Source organism: Aspergillus piperis (assembly GCF_003184755.1).
Source record: "Aspergillus piperis CBS 112811 unplaced genomic scaffold BO85scaffold_10, whole genome shotgun sequence".
Taxonomy (NCBI): domain Eukaryota; kingdom Fungi; phylum Ascomycota; class Eurotiomycetes; order Eurotiales; family Aspergillaceae; genus Aspergillus; species Aspergillus piperis.
The window spans coordinates 884,259-902,847 of NW_020291600.1; the positions used below are offsets into that span (position 1 = coordinate 884,259).

The 18,589-nt window shown below is 51.1% G+C and overlaps 7 protein-coding genes across 7 annotated transcripts; 3 read left to right on the top strand and 4 right to left on the bottom strand.

Annotated features, from left to right (window-relative positions):
• Positions 1–13: 13 nt before the first annotated feature.
• BO85DRAFT_36621 (uncharacterized protein) lies at positions 14–784 on the bottom strand. Its single transcript, XM_025655774.1, has one exon. The coding sequence runs from the start codon at positions 617–619 to the stop codon at positions 224–226; it is 396 nt and encodes a 131-aa protein (XP_025515179.1). The 5' UTR covers positions 620–784; the 3' UTR covers positions 14–223.
• BO85DRAFT_36620 (Rho family guanine nucleotide exchange factor CDC24) lies at positions 785–4,083 on the bottom strand. The gene is made up of 4 exons (XM_025655772.1): positions 2,942–4,083; positions 2,635–2,883; positions 2,378–2,564; positions 785–2,319 (listed from the first exon to the last, which is right to left on the bottom strand). Exons 1-4 carry the CDS (start codon positions 3,914–3,916, stop codon positions 950–952), a joined length of 2,781 nt encoding a protein of 926 aa, XP_025515180.1. The 5' UTR covers positions 3,917–4,083; the 3' UTR covers positions 785–949.
• Positions 4,084–8,327: 4,244 nt separating this feature from the next.
• BO85DRAFT_36768 (F-box and WD domain protein) lies at positions 8,328–11,331 on the top strand. Its single transcript, XM_025655828.1, has 2 exons — positions 8,328–8,666; positions 8,775–11,331. Exons 1-2 carry the CDS (start codon positions 8,432–8,434, stop codon positions 11,246–11,248), a joined length of 2,709 nt encoding a protein of 902 aa, XP_025515181.1. The 5' UTR covers positions 8,328–8,431; the 3' UTR covers positions 11,249–11,331.
• On the top strand, positions 11,332–11,827 carry BO85DRAFT_36769 (uncharacterized protein). The gene has a single exon (XM_025655829.1). It carries the CDS (start codon positions 11,415–11,417, stop codon positions 11,685–11,687), a length of 273 nt encoding a protein of 90 aa, XP_025515182.1. The 5' UTR covers positions 11,332–11,414; the 3' UTR covers positions 11,688–11,827.
• On the bottom strand, positions 11,827–14,110 carry BO85DRAFT_36777 (uncharacterized protein). Its single transcript, XM_025655832.1, has 2 exons — positions 13,867–14,110; positions 11,827–13,806 (listed from the first exon to the last, which is right to left on the bottom strand). The coding sequence occupies exon 2, from the start codon at positions 13,626–13,628 to the stop codon at positions 11,967–11,969; it is 1,662 nt and encodes a 553-aa protein (XP_025515183.1). The 5' UTR covers positions 13,629–13,806; positions 13,867–14,110; the 3' UTR covers positions 11,827–11,966.
• A 722-nt stretch (positions 14,111–14,832) lies between these two features.
• On the top strand, positions 14,833–16,815 carry BO85DRAFT_36794 (putative cell surface receptor/MFS transporter (FLVCR)). Its single transcript, XM_025655841.1, has 4 exons — positions 14,833–15,116; positions 15,181–15,293; positions 15,376–15,724; positions 15,815–16,815. Exons 1-4 carry the CDS (start codon positions 14,955–14,957, stop codon positions 16,676–16,678), a joined length of 1,488 nt encoding a protein of 495 aa, XP_025515184.1. The 5' UTR covers positions 14,833–14,954; the 3' UTR covers positions 16,679–16,815.
• Positions 16,816–17,407: 592 nt separating this feature from the next.
• On the bottom strand, positions 17,408–18,248 carry BO85DRAFT_439101 (cytochrome b-c1 complex subunit 6 family protein; the record flags this gene model as incomplete). Its single annotated transcript, XM_025658696.1, has 3 exons — positions 17,408–17,472; positions 17,583–17,705; positions 17,936–18,248. 3 exons carry the CDS (start codon positions 18,246–18,248, stop codon positions 17,408–17,410), a joined length of 501 nt encoding a protein of 166 aa, XP_025515185.1.
• Between the last annotated feature and the right edge of the window lie 341 nt (positions 18,249–18,589).

An 18,589-nucleotide genomic window follows, 5' to 3' on the forward strand; every position in this document is an offset into this window, starting at 1 on the left:
ACAGGGACTGGATGGACACCCACCACCCCCTTTCAGCCCTTTCAGGCCCCCGTTGGTTTGGACCGTGGAGTGCCCGAAGTTCCACTTCTCGGTACTGATGGATCCGTGGAATTATGGCGCCCCCCAGGTACTTACTAACTTACTAACTCACTAACCAACCTATCTCCTATCTCCTCCCTACTCCTTTCAGGTTTATTTTTGGAGCCATTATTCTCGCCATTGTTCATACTCTATATCTGCACCCAGCACCAAGGAAATCTAAGGTCGTAATACTATCATTGACAGGGCCAGCACGGAAAGCCAGCAAAGAAAAAAAAAAAAAGGGTAACAAGCAACAAATCAACAAGCACAACAGATGAGGTACCGCAACATCAAAGTCCATCCCAAGGCACAAATATGCAGGAACACTATACAGCTCATCTCGTATGTCCGACATCCGTCCTGCGCAATCAATGAAGAATCGGAAAGCCAACAAGCGGTATACATACATCATGCAGTCATGGTAGATCAGTTCAAATGGAGAGTCATCAACATTTCCCAGAGCAGAGAGCCGCCTCTCCCAAATCCCAACAGGGTGTCCGAAGTAAACCCACAAAACCCGCTCCTTGCTAGGGTCCATCAAGAATCAAGCGCCCCGGCCGATAATCTTTTTATTTTGCCTCTCCCTTAACCCATGCGAATAGAATCAGTAGCCTCTCCAACGCTCTCCAGCCAATCCAGTTGGATGTGAGTCGTCAACTAAACCAAGGAGACAACACCGGTGACAATGTCTCATCTCTTGCCAACTCACACAGAATGAGATGCGGAGAGTAATCCAATGCAGCGATGGTCGGAGAATCAAGGACGAAAAGTAACGGTAGGAAACAAAGTAAGGTAGTGAGAAAATAAGGCAGAAAATAATCTTCAGTACTGGAACATATGCATGCCATTTGCTCCAGCTCTATCATATCTAAGTCTCCACTGCCTGACAGTAGAGTTGAATCTCGCCTACTTGACCCCTAGCGAGCATGTCACGCTGTTGTTCGCGCCACTCCATGAATGCCAGTTGAACGGCCTCGTCGCTGTCAATCGTAACAAAGTCTCCGTCTTCGTCCCGGTATCGTAGCCTGACCGACTTGCTGCCAATTGAGCGGTTGGTGAATCGGGCCAGCTTGGCGTCCACACGATCAATGAGCGAGCGGAACATGATGTTGCTGGCAATGACGAGAGTGACGTAGTTATCATCGAAATTCACCTTGACCTTGAGTTGCGTCGGCATGAGGGGCTCCTCATCCGGCTCGTGGCTCAGTGGAGACGTGGGCTGATCGGTGGCCGATGTGCTAGGACGGTAGTCAGAGTATTGGGGCTCGTGGAAATGCGTGTGCGGCACATGCCGGGGATCGGAATGTTGCTGGGAGTTGGAAAGGTGGTTTGCGTTGCGAATGGGGATGTTGGCATTGGTAGGGGAGTTGTTCTGGCTGCGGTTGGGAGGCGCCATCATGCTGGATATGTGAGCGGGAATCGGCGGGACGGGTACGTTGTCGACGGTCTGCATCGTATGGGCGCCCATGTAACGACGCATTTCCGGGTTGTGGGTGTGGTTGTGGATATCGGGGCTACTCGCGGATCGCATTCGCTGGGCCATGCCATTTGCCGCCTGGGCCCCTGACATCGGAGGGAGTGAGGGTCGTTGAGCACTTCGTCCATTCGGAGCACCGCTGAAATAAGGATTTGAATTAGGCCCATCTCTTGACGTCGCACGGGACAAAGCCGGGGCTGTATACCGAGCATTTTCTTCATTCCAGTTGCCTGTAGGTGTCACTTGACGACCATGGAAATATCCAGTAGACTGGGAGCTGGACCGTGTAGACGGAGTTTCGGCGACGGGGGAGAAGTAAGATGGAGCGTTCCTCTCTGCTGGCGACATACTGCCTCCAGAAAGATGGGTGTGCAGTGACAGATTCGGATCGGGTACAGGTATGCGAGGGCGACCGGAGCTACCGCTGCCTCCTGTTGCTGAACGGGTTCGGAGACTGGTGCTGGAGGCGTTACGGCTCATCGGGAATTCCGAGAAGAAGCCTGCTTCCTGCGTGGCTGCTTGCTCTTCCGCATAATACTCTTGTTCATATGGGTTCGGAATGTTGGACATGGATCGCATGTACGTGAATTCGGTCTCGGAGGTGCCGGTGTTGCGAGCGCTGCGCTGCTCTGCCTGGATCGCCCGTTGTGCCTCAATGTCCCGGCTCCATTTGCGCATGATGTCCTCGTTCGAATAGCGAATGATGAAATTGTCCACGACTCCTGGATCACCCTTCCAGAAGATCTGGATGCGGTAAGAGCCTATCACAAAGTCATTTAGTCAAAGCAGCTCCCGCAAGTGTTTGGAAAGTCCTCGTACCTGGCTTGGGAAGGCAGAGCACGTCTGTCACGTTCGCCATGTAGATGCGGCCTTTGAGCTGAAGCCGCGGCTTGCCTTTAATCATCGCAGCGGGCTTGTCTTTGCCTAGATTCAGTTTCGACTTTTGCTTGTTAGGGTTGATATCCTTGCAGCAAAGGAGTATCCGTTCGAAGAGATAGATATGATACTAATCCAAAAGTCAGCTGGCTGTTCTCTCCACTCCATCTTCGCAAAAGGGGCCTGGAAAGGCTACTAACCTCTCTCTCTGAGTCTTTGCCATTATCACCCTTGATCACCGAAAAGGTGCCAAATCGGAGAAGGTCACCAAATGCTTCAATCTTCAGAGCCTTCCAGTCATCAACTCGTTCATCGAGGTCTTTGACAGCAGACTGCAGGTGCTCTTTGTCAATGGCATCATTTGCCGAGTCTAAAACGGTTTGGATAGCGTCGATGGCTCGTTGGATGTCAGTCCGGAGGTCTGGGTTTTCTGTTTGCTTTAAAAGTTCCTGCGTGGTGGTCAGTAATGAGACTGGCGGCTATGTATTGAGAGGAGGGAATCCTTACCCCTAACATCAGGGGGTATTTAGTCAAGCGCTGGAAAGGCTTGACAAAGAAACCGTTCAAGGTTGCGGGTTGCGCCACCATCTGTAGCAGGTCCTTGGACCGCGGAGCCATGTGAATCTTGTCCCAATCTCTGAGACAGATCTCATCACAGCGCATCTGGTTGGCGATAAAGGGCTCATATTGGCGGAAAGCTTCCTCGTGCTGGATAAACAGCTCGCCCCAGTTTTGTTTCTCTTCGGGCAGCGCATAGTGCTGTTCAATACGGATCAAGAACCGCTGAGCAAAATCAAGCAGATTGTTGAGATTCAAGAAAATTTGATGGCTAGCATCACCATTTACAGCACTTGTCTCTTCTAACTCCTTCTTCAGGGCCTGTAGATTCTGGAGATGATGAACATAGTCGCGCTCCGTTTCCAGTAACTCCTTGAGGATGTGTTCCCGTTTGGTGAGCTTGACGGCACCTTTCGCGGGGGCCCCTGGTCCAATATCCGACGGTCGCTTCAGCTGTCCCTGCATCTCCAGGATGTCCAGAACCCGGTTAACCATCTTAATCACTTTGGTGAAGCCAGTGGTGTTTTCGCCGTAAAGGTCCGTGATAAGGAAGCAGTCTTGCTGAGGGAATCCCAGCTCCTTCAGAGACGCATGGAGGAATTTGAAGGTGGCGGCTTTCGGGCGTTTGGCCTCGGCGACTTTCGTGGTGTCGATTTCCAGGACTTCTTCGGGATCGGAGGCATTGTAGATAGTCAGGAGGGGATAGCCTGTCCGGAGACAATTCCACAGCGACGCCACCGGATCGGTGTTCCCCTGAGCCAGATCGGCTTCCTCCATCTCTCGCATATGGGGTTCGAAGTTCGGTACTTCGGCCAGGCGCTTCTTGAGGTTGACGCAGCTCTGATAGATTGATTCGCCGCCGCGGCGGTTGATGATGTTGTCCTCGGCGATAGGACCGCCATTCATGGTGATGGTCTCAGCCATCTCGACGGGGGTGGTGGCCGACTCGGACCGTAAGGAGTGGAGGCCGGCGACAATGTGGGGGAGGAGCGAAGGGCTTCAAATCTGCGCAGCAGACCGACGGAGGGAGAAAGAGGAAGGAAACGACAGGCGTGCTTGCACGAGGATCAAGTCGAGCATGGGTCACTGGATGCGAGCCGGTGGACCGATGCGGGATGGATGGGACAAGCGAGCAGCTAAGGAACCTTAGGAGTGGAGATGGTGGTACGTTAACTATTAGTTAACTCTCTCCCTAAAAGCTGAGTCAAACCGCGAGCTGTTGTTCCGTGTCTCGACCCTCGCCGCCAGAAGTCGATCGAATGCGTGAATTTAAAATACACCCTGGGGGGGTCGACGAGTTCACGCGACGAGCCGGATGGGTGATTTTTGTAATTCGGGGAAAGCTCTGCGCTTTTAATAGAAAATTAGTATGGCCTTGGCCAGGGACAAATCTCCGGCCCTTGCTGGCGACAGCGCCCTTCCTGATCAAAAGATGGCGAACCCGAAACCCAAGAAGGATCGAGAAAAATAGAAATGCTGGGTGTGGGGTTTGATTTGCCGCTGCAGCCAGGCAAGCGCAGGCACGTAGTAAGCAGGAACCAAAGAAAGAGCAGCAGCAGTAGCAAGTAGCAGCAGCAGGTTCCAAAGAGGCGGATTTTGCCCCTCAACCGAGAAAACAGCTGAAAGGTGGAAATCAGATAAAATATGGGAACGGGAAAGGATCCCTGGAGCGGTACCGCCGGGAACCGTAGGTGAAGGTCAATTTTAAATGAAAAACTAATAAGAATAGCTATGGTATGAAAAATAGGGTGGAAAATAAACCCGGAAGGAGAGAAAGCGAAGAGAGGGAGAGTAAAGAACAAGAGAGGGAGGAGGAGGAGGAGGAGGGGGGAGGGGATGATGGAGGGGAAGGAGGTCAATGGGAAGAAAGGAGGGAAAATGTGAGAAAGCAAAGGATAGACAATCAACAGTGACAAGAGATGGAAACACCGGAATGGGGGTAAGAAAAGGAAGAGTGAGAGAGAGAGTCCAGGCCAGTCAAGTGGTCCAGTTTGCCCGACTGAGTGGTAGCGCGCGTCAGCTCCAGTCGACGAGTGAAGAAGTGACAAACTTCCCGAGTACTACTATGGAGTACTCTGTACTAAACTGCGAGGAACTAGTCAGTCGGAAGGAAGGACTGACTTGACCAGGACGGGATGATTAAAGGGGGAGGGAGGAGGAGGGGGGGAGGGGGAAGGGAAAGAATGGGTGTTCGGGTGGGTGGGTTTGAAGTGGAGAGAGGAGAGACCGCAGTAGATACTACTAGTCAGTATCGAGTAGTGGAGGAGGGGAGTTAAGAAGCACAAAAGAGACACCGTGAAAGAGGGGGAGAAAAAGAAAGAGTTGACTGAGGAGAAAGGGTGCGAGACAAGGAGAAGGAGAAGAAGGAGGATGCAACATACCAGAAGAGACGCTGATGTGGGACTGAAATTGGTGGTTACTACCTTTGAAGAATTAGATCATAAGTAGATAGCCGATCGTGAAAGGTGGGAAAGGTCAGTATGTGAGTCGCGCAACCATAATACTTTTGACTATACTACTAATAATAATTATAATGAGGGGAGGGGGGGAAGGAATTAATCTGGGAGACAGAGAGAGACAGAGTCCGGGCAACGGAGACAGGAATGAGTACCAAACAATCAACAATTCCAAGTACGTATATGTTAGAATCTGGAATCTTCAATAACAGTGCACGTACTTTGGGGGAGGGAGTGTGGATGGTCAAGTCATATCTGACCGTCTTTTAGAGCAACAGATTTGAATTTCAATAACTACGTACTAAATTCAGTTCCAGGCCGAATTGGCAAAAAAGCTGGGGTTGGCCCCGGTAGGGATTCGAGAATGACCGAAGCAGATTGGAGGCCGCATCGGCTGCATGAAGACTCCTCTCACACCAACTGTTTGAGATTTGAACTAGTCCCGAGGCACGCTTAGATTGCCGCCCCATAGACTACCAATCTATCTATCTATCTATCTATCTACACACCACCACAGGAAAACTGGTTATACACCTGGAATTAAGAATAAATTTTTACTGTACCTAGAAAATACATCCTTAGATTACTACATACATTGACTCGTCTCATCATCATCTTCTTCATCTCCTTGCAACCTTTGTATCAGCATCGACAGTTCGGACATTTTTCCCTATTTCATGATCCTCGATCACTACTGTACATCCCAGGGGTAAGGATGCCCGACCTGCATACAATCCCAAACACAAGGAGCAACACACATACCACCTGGCAGGTACCACTACCCGCGACACAGTGTCCAATCTACTCCCAAGTCGATGGTTGTTCCTCTTTAGTCGCGATATCGACCCCATCGGAGCCCTGGGCACAGCACCTTCATTGGTCGGGAAAGTGACAGGAGTGGATGTCCACCGGTTTCAGGGCTGTAGTAGTGGTGGTGGTGGTCGATGATGGAATGATCCAAGCCACCGACGAGCTGGTCCTCATGACAAAAACCCTAATTATTATTCCCCACGAGGATGACAATTACGGAGGTTTGGGGGTTCATAGATGATACCAAGTTGCAGGATACTTTCCACTAGTCAGTTCCTGTAGGATGTAAGAAAGAGCCGGCTGGGAAGGTACCTTGCCGCCTTCCTCCTGCATCGGAAAAAAGAAGGTACTACCTACCTACTGGTTCCCGCCAACTCGGTCAGGCACAGGGTGTAAAGTTACATCCTGCTCTCCCCTTGCCTAGGAGTGACAGTCTCTATCCCGGTGGTTGGGTCAGTAGGATATGCTTGAACAGTACTTTTTTTATTAAAAAATCTCTCTCTCATAAAAATACACCCAAAATAAAATGAGCTAGCCCCTTCTTGCCTCGGTTGATCGTTATCGCTTGTAGGAAAGGGTGAACTGCCTGAGTCAAGTGTTGGCCCCACACCAGTTGCTCGCGCCATCATCGCCATCATCCCTGCTGAGACTATGCTCTCTCTGCCTGCGCATTTCGGTTCCAAAGCTATAGCTCAGCAAACACTGCACATTACAAATAGTATTATGGTTGAGGTACAGGGGCATTTAGTACTTCACCAAGAACAAGCCCACAACTAGTACTAGTAGTACTATGAGCAGCCGCAACATTGGCATTAGAGGATGGGTATATAAATATATATAAGTACCCCCAGCTATTCAAGTTTTGTGTAGAGACGACAGCTCCTCTGAACATGGTCGAGGGTTGAACGAGGAACTGGGTATCGCATGCAGGAAAGCAACACATCTTCTATTCTGGGAATTATTGTTCAGGCGCGAAGACGAGAAATTATACGCATTAAGGGTATGTGAAGAAGTTATGAAGATGCACGTGAGCTGGGCAGAATAGAGGCCACGGTTCTGATATAAAGTGCATCTAGCAGTTGAAAGTGGGACAGTGGCCTTAGGACTAGCTACTAGTACTATTGTATTGAAATTTGATGCTACTGGGACCATTATATATTCCACACCAGCAAAAGTAGACTGGCGCTCTGGTACTAGTAGTTAGTCAATTATGGTGCGCATCTCGTACCGCAACAGAATCATGGACAGACCAGATAGGTCCAGTTAGCTTATTGAGCTGATATTGACTAGAGGCTTGCCAGAGCATGCGATCAGGTCCCTTGCTGGGCTGATGTTCTATCAATTGCTTGGATGGTAGAGGACATCATAATGGCTGAAGTTAGAAACATCGACGAAGAGCTGAGAAAAGTAGATCGCCTTAAAGGAAATCAGAATGCATTAAATGCAATAAATGTATGAAAATTCTTTCCCTCGAATACTCTGTCTATAAATTGCTTATATCTCTGAGTTAAAAATGGTGGTGTAGTAGATTCTGAGTCGCCAAGTTCGACGAGGGTGTGGTTCTAGGTTTGACTATTTGACCCAGTTCGGCATAATATTGATGGCTCATAACTATTGCAAGATATTTAGATATTAGTAATAAACAGTGATAAAAATATGAAATATGAACTATGTTCTGTTAGTCAATGGAAAATGGTGTAGTTATCTGCTGGCAAAGATGAAAGTGGTCTCCCCGGTAAGGTAAACAATACCCGTCAGGCCATAATAGCTGGCTATTATTGATGCTCCACTCTCCGCGGTGTCAGTCACTCCTTCCAAAACGTCACTTCGCCAGCTTCACCACCCCCCCAACCACTCTGTCTCATCCATCTCCCGCCATGGCTTGCTAGTTTTCCATCTTTTCTTCTTCTCGGCCTTAATTCATCCCGGTCGTTATTCTCCTTCTTTATGTGGTTGTGCCAATAGCCACCTCTGCCTTAACCCCCACGGAAGGAAAGGGTGGTGTCCAGCTCACCTCTTTGCTTTCACAGTGTCCTAGGAGCCCTAGCCACCACAAGCCTTGCTTCCTTACCGGAGCACCTGGGCCCAACCTATCCTTGTCGCCCTTTTGTCTGAACGGAGGGGCCCCAAGGAGGCTTGAGAAACTAAGCTAGGCAAATTTCTCAGCGAACCCATGGCGAGGGACACCGCGCAAACTCCGATCATCCCTCGTCCCCGGCTGCTTCAGGGCGCCGCCAGTTATCCCTCCGACCTCACCGCCCCCTCGCTGTCTGCGCCCTTCAAGCTTGACGAGGGTTATTCCGATGAAACGAGAAGTCAGCCCGACAAGGACTTCCTGAATTCGCCCCCCGATGATGTGATGCCGCTCCCCGACTGGGTTAATGCTTATAATGAGGCTGAGCGAGCCGGTGAGTTAAGCCCCCCTTCCCTTGGTTCCGTCCGGCGCAAGGATCCTCTTCCGTTTGGCTTCTTAGCGCGATCATCATCATACTGACAGGCTGTGGTGTTTCATGTAGAGCTCGCCTACAAGCTTCTACGCACCTTGCGTGCTTCCACTGTCGCCTCGGTGGTTGAGAAGCTAGCGCCTCTATTGCACATGGATCCCGTGCTAAAGTTACCTCCGGAAATCACAGCCGAGATCTTCTCCTACCTCGACCCTCAAACATTGGTAACAGCTTCGTTGGCATCCCGCTCCTGGCGTGATCGCATTTTTGACACCCGTCTTTGGAGAGATTTGTACATCAGCGAAGGCTGGCGGGTCGACATTGACGCCGTGCATACGTACGAACAGGAACACTCGGGATTGGAATCCCCCCAACTCCGAAAATCTCGGTTGAGGCATATAGACCCGGATCTTGGTGAACCGAAACAGAAGAAGCGCGTACCCCCCAGCTGGCTAGACTCTCGCGCGACAGGATCGCTGGATAACAATGAGGCCGTGCAAGGAAATGGGCTGCAGCCTTCCGCAGCGGCAGATGTTGAGGGTGATCATCACATGAGTGATGCGTCGAACGATCGTGGACCGGTGCTCGCAGCTGGGCAACAATCATCAAGCGCACGTCATGAGTCGTCGGGAACTGCTCAACTGAAGTCAAACTTACAGCAGATTTCGACGAACGCTAGCCCTCCCAAGTCATCACTATTGATTCGGATGCCCAATGGTGCCGCGAAGATGAATTGGCCACATCTATATCGGGTACGGAGGCGGCTGGAAGAGAACTGGACCAAGGGCCGTTTTACGAACTTTCAGCTGCCGCATCCTAATCACATGGAAGAATCTCATCAGGAGTGTGTATATGCGATTCAGTTTACCGATAAATGGTTGGTCAGTGGTAGCCGGGACAAGACTGTTCGAGTATGGGACCTGGACACCAAGCGATTATGGCATCCGCCTCTTCAAGGCCACTCAAAGTCGGTTCTCTGTCTGCAGTTCGATCCCCGCCCTTCTGAAGATATCATCGTGTCGGGAAGCAGCGATAAGAATGTCATAATCTGGCGCTTTTCTACTGGAGAGAAGCTTCACGAGATTGCGCCAGCTCATGATGATTCTGTCCTAAACCTCCGATTCGACGAACGCTATATAGTAACTTGCTCCAAGGACAAACTTATCAAGATCTGGAACAGGCGCCAGCTTACACCAATGGACAAGGACTACCCCTCTGTTTTCCAGGGTTCGGGTGTCTCCTATCCCTCGTATATTGTTGACACAAGCGACATTCCCGCTTTTATCCTCGAGGCCGAAATTGCCAAAAATCACATTCGAACCTTGGCGCCATATTCGTTGCTAATGATCCTTGACGGACACACTGCTGCAGTGAATGCTATCCAGCTCAACGAGGATGAAATCGTGTCCGCCTCGGGCGATCGCCTGATCAAGGTCTGGAACCTGCGCAACGGCGCGTGTCGGAAGACAATGATAGGCCACGAAAAGGGCATTGCATGCGTACAGTTTGACAGCAAACGCATCATCAGTGGAAGCAACGATGATACAGTTCGTATTTTCGACCACGCCTCCGGTGCCGAAGTGGCCTGCCTGCACGGGCACGCCAACCTCGTTCGGACAGTCCAAGCTGGTTTCGGAGACCCACCGGGTGCAGAGGAGGCCTTGCGACTGGAAGCTCTGGCTGTCGACAACGAGTTTCGTGATGCTCAGCGCACCGGTGCAAACGTTGACCTCGGCCCTAGTGCCCTCCGGCGCGCCGGATATCAACAAAACACCAACGGGTCCCGGAACCCAAGAGACATCAAAGCCCTGGGTGCCAAAATCCCCCCGGGCGGAGGCGGGAGCCAATGGGGACGAATCGTCTCCGGCTCATACGACGAAACCATCATCATCTGGAAGAAGGACAACGAAGGCCGCTGGGTTGTAGGCCAGCGACTCCGACAGGCAGACGCCGCCGCCAATGCCTCATACAGCCACCTAGATTCCTCTGCACGCCAGACAATCGCACGAGCCAACGCCTTTGCTCAAGCGCACCAGGCGCAACAAGCCCAAGCTACCATGGCGGCGGCGGCGGCCGCCGCTGCGATATCAACAGGCGGTGGAGCACCGCAGCAACCACAACCACCACGTTTGTCGACCAACAACTCCAATTCTAACGATCCCTCCTCGCAAAATGCACCCTGGCCCGCGCACCTAGCCCTGAACCCGGCCCTCCTCATCTCCAACAACCTCCCACCCACCGTCCAGCAAAGCACACCTCAAGCTCAAACTCAAGCACCCGCACCCATAATGCATGCCGGCGCCCCAATGAGACCACCACCACTACCACCCCATGCTCAGCAACACCAACACCAACAACAGCAACACCCCCGAGTGAGAGCCTTCCCCGCCGCCCCCCAACAACCACCTACCTCGAGGATCTTCAAGCTCCAATTCGACGCGCACAAGATAATCTGCGCAAGTCAGGACCCGAGGATAGTCGGGTGGGATTTCACCGCTGATGATGAGGAACTGAAAGAAGCGTGTCAGTTCTTTACGGGGCTGTAACCTAGCCGCCTTACATTACTACTATCTATCATCAGCGTACGGGGAAAATGATGATGTGGTATAAGTGTTACCTCCCGGATCCAAGTTATATTCCTTCCCAACATTCTTTCTTCTATTTATATATCTATTCTTGGTTTTCTCTTTGAAAATCTCGTCTACCTTTTCGATGAATTTCTTGTGCATTAGGAGCCTGTCTATTTTGAGTTTCTTTTTTTTTCTCTCTGTCTCTTTATATGATTGCCTCTGGGTGATTTGTCTATATTGCATGAGAATCATTTCGTTTCTTCGACTCTTCTTCTTCTTCTTGTGGAGACTTTATCTATGTGTGTGGGTCTGCCTTGTCAGGCCTTGTTGTGTTCTGTTCATAACTCTTATCTTTAGAGCATTTCGGCATTGGAGCGATGGAGTCGGTTGGTTCATGTCAGCAGAGACGAAATGACTACAGCTGTTGTTCGTTTATGACATTGATAATGACATTGCCAATAATGAAAACTTGAAGTATGCAGTCACATTCTACAGGCTAGCGCTATTAATCTGGACAATAGAGACAACCCCGTCGATGAAGGCGCGTCTTGCATATGTACCATTTGGCGAGGGTTGAAAAACGAAGAAGCGATCAATTGTATCTGGCGCACCCCCAGTCCGATAACTGTGCTACTGAAAGGACAGCCTCACACAAGTATGCAAGTTATGGTTCAAGCAATCATTGGTATATGATTCAGGCCGACATCGGGCTTGTGTCCGGGACGTTGCGAGAGGGAAACGTCTGAAGCGACCTCCAAACTCCTGAGAGCCACTGTTGTAGGCTTTGCACCTGATTTGTCAGGGCATTAGCATGCGTATGTTCTGCTGCATTAGATGAAAGATGGCTTCTCGCAGTGGCGTATGTGTCATTGGAGGCCGTATTCGAATGAATGGCGGCGTCCTGCTCATTACGAGCCCCCATGCAGCAGGATAACCAAGAGTTGACGCCACGCAGCGATTGTAGCCAAGAACGCGAGTTAAAGTTGGCGGACTCACTTGCTTCCTGTGCGGTAAAGACGGGTGGTGACTCCGTGGGTGCAAGATAGCATGTCGCAGAATCCCCCACGCTCTCAGTGCCTTGGGCATCGAGGCTTTCCATATGCCTGGGTATGCCGGGCATTTGCGAACGAGACGCACAGGTATAAAACAAGTCAACCCTAGACGTAGGAAGAGAAGCATTTGCCGATATTGGCCGTTGAGAAGAAGATGTCAGAACTGGGCGAGGCAACGGTAGTAAGCTATTCAGGCCGATCTGTGGGCGATGTCTTCGCATGCGACTACCCGCGCCTGTGTTTGCAGGATCGGTGCTGTCAGCCTGGTTCTGTTTTGCATCTGAGAGCCTTGTGTTGATTTGTCCCTCTTGTGTAGCGCTGCTATCAACATCAACACCATCTTCGCAAGTAGCTGAAATGGCAGTTCGGTGAAAGGGATGGTCCTCCAATCGTCTAGCCAAGTTCATGCCGTGACCACTCTGCCTATAAGGAAAGCGACCTTGAACCGCAGTACCATCTTCTGCCCTCGCCACAATATATGTCTGACGTCTAGGCTGCGGGGGAGGAGACGATGAAAAGCTGAGGAGCCTTCGTAGCATCCCTCCGTAGGATCCCGTTCTAGAGCCATCAGCAACGCGCCTACCCGCACGCCTAGGCGGGCTTGGACTCGACTGCTGTGTTCGCCCACTGGTAGTGGCAGAACGGACGGGGAATTGAGCAGTGTAGTAGACAGCTTCTCGAGTTCCAAATGAAGGAAGTCCAGGGGGTGTGGGCGCTCTCACTGGCGGAGGATAAGTGGGAAGTGCAGGGCTGACTGGTGAGTCAAGGTTACCCGGCCAATCAAACGTTCTCGAGGTATCATCTGCATCGTTGAGACTAACTGCCTTCCTGAGGTGCAACGCATCAAGAAGGTTCTGCTTCAGCGAGTCATCTGCAGGTAAGGCTACAACCGCCTTCCCTTCATCTGTGGATAGCACACGGCTGTCCAATGCTAACTGGGGATGCCAACCAGGGGGTTGTGTATTCTTTTCCGGACAATACTTTGGCTCACGGTCCGCCCGCTGGGGAGGATCCGTTGCTTCAGGCGCAAGGGGGACAAACATGGCCATATTGGCAGCGATCCTGCTATCCAGATTGCCACGAGAATGACATGCCGAGCCAAATTTCGAGCCGAGGTCTTCGGTGCCAGAGTCTGTCCGTAGGGCATTGAAGATGGAACTCTCCTCACTCATCACGGATTCTGACAAGGTCGCTTTGCCTAGTGGTGTGGCTTCTCCCAGTGGTTCCACCTCCGTTGCGGAGACTTCATCCTCGTCGGAAGAGCCATGCTGAGTGACTGGGGGGTCCTGAGACTGAGTATCCATGATACCATGTAGGCAGGTCGTGCTGCAGGGCCACGTTCACATTGATATGAAGATGAGAGTGGACTAGAGAACATGCCACAAGGACGACAGCGCCGTAAAGGATTGAGGGTCCATGGCACCTTCCCTAGATCGTGCAGCCCTGGAAGGAAAGTACACAGCACAATGAAGAAGGCATGGCCTTTGTGTATAGCATTCGAATGAGCATTAGTAAGTAGTGAGAATCGGCGGACTGACCGACCGACAGAAATCAACTGCATGTGGTGCCATTGATGTTTTGCAAAATTCTCCGAATCAGAAATGTGATGAAGTTGAAGTGAACGGAGCAAGCAAAAAGGGGAAAAGACATGATTATTCGACTCTACTTCCCCAGTTATCCCTTACCTCAACTCACGTCGACTTCCTGACATTTTCTTTCTTTACAAGTAAGCATTCACAATGCATGGTTGTTATGAGACTTCATAAAAGGAACAACTTGTACTGGCTGTGGAACGTGCGTGAGCGATGAGATTAAATGATGATGATTATTGATTATTGATTAGATCCGAGCGCCAACCCCGGAAATGGAGTGAAACAGTAAAACGGGGCTGCTCCACTCCAAGGTTCAATCCTACGAACCACCAGGAAACCTTAGCATTTAGCAATATGCGGTCGGATATCCAAACTACCCACTCCCTTGGTAATGGATGATCATGGCCCATCAGTGGAGAAAGATAAGTTTTTAACGCATTATGATATAGCTTGTTGTACCCTATTCTTTTCTCTCAATTCTGGGATGTCTTTCGTCGATCTGATTGATATGCGGCGCGGATGCGAACATCCCCACCGCATGTGTCGAGGTGGTCGCGATGACTGTGATTGCGATGGGATGTTTTGGTTAAGTAAATTCACCTCCCAGTTGACGAATGAGGGAGCATACAATACGATAGATTCACATCGACTGCCACCAATAGCATCTCCTCCCCCTCCCTTGACCAAAGTTGGGGGAATCAGCCGAGGTCGGATCGTCGAGACCAAGAACAACGATGAAACCGGCCGTCATGAGACAAGACGATTCGAACCTCCTTTCCCAAAATTGAAGTAGCAGCAGTGCAACCCAACCATCGGTCCGCTTTATAAACCGTCTTAAAATCTATGGACGCCATCGTGTCTTGGGAAACGAGGCTAGGATAATATTAAAGCCACGGCGCTCATCCGTTCGTTAGTTGCGGTGAAATTGATTTAATTTAGTTGCCCTTTTCCCCCTCATTTAATGCTCCGCTCCTCGCCAGCGGGTCACGCAACCCACCAGCTAACTAGCTGTTAAGTTGTTGTTGTCGTCGTCTTCTCATGGACTCCAGAGCACCCCAGGATTCGGCAGGTTTGCACCATGGCTCTGCCACGACTGCCCCAGCTGAGCTGCCTCCGTCGGGCCCGGTCTACAAGGTCTACAAGCGGCGGTTCTGGGGACTGGCGCAGCTGGTGCTGTTGAATATTGTCGTTAGTTGGGATGTAGGTTCTCTTATGTCTGCCGCCATGAAAAATGAGTCCTCTTCTGATATCCATCATCGTCTAGTGGTTAACCTTTTCCTCGATATCAACTACTGCGGCTGAGCATTTCCGCGTTTCTGAGAGCGCCATCAATTGGATGAGCACTGGTTATCTCTTCGCTTTTTGTGTCGCCAGCCCGTGAGTCTAGCCCTGGATGCTTATCTCCACCTGCCTTCGGCGCCTGGAAGCGACTGAAACTCACGCTCAATCTTACTCTCAGCGTCGTGATCTTCACTCTCAATAAAGGTGGCCCTAAACCCGCCATCATCACCACTTCAACTCTCCTCCTCGTCGGCAATTGGGTTCGATATGCAGGGACCAAAGCGAGAGGAGGCATCTTCGGTGTCGCCATGTTTGGTCAGATCCTCATCGGACTCGCGCAGCCATTCTGTCTGAGCGCTCCAACGCGATACAGCGACCTCTGGTTTTCTGACCAGGGCCGGACCAGCGCAACGGCCGTAGCCACCCTTGCCAATCCGTTGGGTGCAGCTTTGGGAGAGCTGATCGACTCTTTCTGGGCGACCAAACCAAGCGAAGTCCCGAACATGGTTCTGTACATCTCTATCATCGTAAGCCTCCCTCAGAATCCTCCACACATAGATAGAACCAAAACCAGCCAGCCACGACATGTCCCACTCACCTACTAACAAACCCAAAAGGCAACGGTAGCAGCACTTCCCTCATTCTTCATTCCCTCCCAACCCCCGACGCCTCCAAGCGCTTCATCTGCGAGCACCAACGCCTCCACACCACTCCTCCCAGCTATAACCCAACTCCTCAGAACCCTCGAGTTCTACCTCATCCTAATCCCCTTCTCCATATACGTCGGCTTCTTCAACAGCGTTTCCTCGCTCCTCAACCAAATCCTCGAACCCTACTCATACACCGAAACCGAAGCCGGCATTGCAGGAGGCCTTCTAATCATCGTTGGCCTCATCGCCTCAGCCATCATCTCCCCCCTCACAGACCGCTACAAGCACTACCTCGCCACCATCCGCACACTTGTCCCCATCGTAGCAATCACCTATATCGCCCTGATCTTCGCCCCGCCCAGCCCCGCCGGCATCGCACCATCGTATGTCGTGTGCTCCCTCCTCGGCGCGTCATCCTTCGCCCTCCTCCCCGTCGTTCTAGAGTACCTAGTCGAAATCACGTACCCTTTCTCCCCGGAGATAGGAAGCACGATCTGCTGGACGGGTGGGCAGTTATTGGGCGCGATATTTATTCTAGTTCAGGATGCATTGAAGGCCGGAGAGGACGCTTCCCCGCCGGTCAATATGCAGAATGCGTTGATTTTCTCTGCTGTCGTGGCGGTCGTGGCTGCACCGTGGCCGCTTTGCATTGGGTGTTTTGGTCGTGATGTGAGGAGACGGAGATTGGATGTTGATCGAGGCGTGGAGCTGGGCCAGGAGGAGGAGGCTGCTGAGGTGCAGGGTGATGATGATGCGGAGCGTAGAGCTGGAGCTGGGGAGGATGATACTAAGAAAGGATTCTTGGGGTTGAGTGTGGCGTGGAGGAAGTAATCCTGGGAATCCTATAGTCAGTGTGTACAGAATGTACTTTGTGATTGATGATTGCACGTGTGATACCCGGGGCGTCCATCAAATGTGTCAATACCAGGACCTGTGACTGTAAATAAATAAATCAAGTAAAAATCATATGATGCTCAAGAAGAAGAATAAAAAGAAAGATAATAGAGGAATACCGAACAAAGTCTAGGACAAAATGACATTCATCTAGTAAACAAAAGGAAAAAATAAAATAAATAATAAAAGCACAAGTTTCAAACAAGGCAGAGACCAGCTATCTGTACATACACAGTTGAAGGCGACCGCCCCCCTTCTTAAGAACCATTTCCATATTCCATAGCCATCCATCTTTCATAGGGAGAAGGAAAGTAACAAACACGCATGTATCATCTAATCACCGACTCGCAACTCGTACCGTATTGTCGAGGGCGGCGGGCAGCGGTCGAGAGAGACAACACTGAATGTATGTATGCTCCTTTCCTTCTTTTTTCTTTTTGATCTTCATCAACGGCAGGCCCACATAGCCATCATATTGTGAATCAAATCAAGGGGGATCGATCCTAATATGCCTTTCTTTCTTTGTCTTCCTTCGTCGCGGAACCTGTCTTATCAACTTTCGGTCGTGCATTAGAAAGAAACGTAGCCCGCGGAGTGGAGTAAAGAAGATAAGAAAAAAAGACGTCTTTAGCTATCTATCGATCGACCGAGAGTGATTTGATGCGCTTATTTGAGGGCCTTCCAGAGCTTGGGGGCGGCGCACTGGGTAGCGCAGTGCGTGAGGTGGAAGACTAAGAAAAGGATGGTGGGTCAGTTTATGGGTTTTGTTGTTGTTGGGTTCGTCACGATTGCGATATGGAGTCGAAGGAATCGTGGTGTTACGGTGTGCTGGTCAACTTACACTCCTCAACGCAGTCCTCCTTGGGGCCCTTGTAGTCGGGGTCCTCCTGCTGCTGGGTTACGCGCTCGACGCACTCATCGAAGTGGTGCTTGTAGGGGGCGCACTGGGAAGAGTTGGCGCACTCTGAGAGAAGCAATTGATTAGTGAATGTTCGAATGGATGATAATATTTGCAATGGGATGAGTTGTTCCGAGTCAATGGCTCAGAATCGCATGACGTGAGGGTCGGTCAGCGTGCATCCATCTGACCGACTACCCGTCCTGTTGTCACAATGTCCGTCTGGAAACGAACTCTCCCTCCCCCCAAGGAAAATGCACGGAATAAGTGAAATATGAAAGTGACAGTAAACTTACCCTCCTCAAGCTGGGGCTTGATGTCCTCAGGCTCCTCTTCCTCCTCCTCTTCCTCTTCCTCCTCTTCTTCCTCCTCCTCAGCGGGCTCCTCCTCGGCGGACTCCTCCTCAGCAGGGGTCTCCTCAGCAGACTCCTCGGTGCTCTCCTCGGCGGCAGGGGCGGCCTCCTCCTCGTTGTTCACGGCGGGCTTCTCCTCAGCCTCGGTCTCCTGGCTGGGGGTGGTGGTGGTGGTCTCCTCGGCGGGAGCCTCAGCCTGAGCCTCGGGGAAGCCGAAGGAGGACATAACGTCGGAGAAGAAGTCGGAGAGACCCATCTTGTCTTTGAAATTGGTTTCAATTGAGGGAAGAGGGCGAGAAGGGGGGGCGTGTGGGCGGTGGATGTCGCGGTAATGAGGATGGGGTTGGTTTTAACGAACTCGAAGCTTTGGCGTTGCTGGTTTCTGCCGGCCCTGGAAAATCGGAACACCCCGGCCGCCGGGCGATGGTCGCAATTATCGTACACGTGATTGGCCGCTCGGGTCGGCCGTGACTAATGCGGTAATATTTCGTTTTCTTACTTATCAAATTAATTAATTAGTTGGTTAATGTTCGTGCCGTTCCGTTGTTGTTGTTACTTTAACTACTGGGGCTACTATTCGTGATGCATTGTATTTCA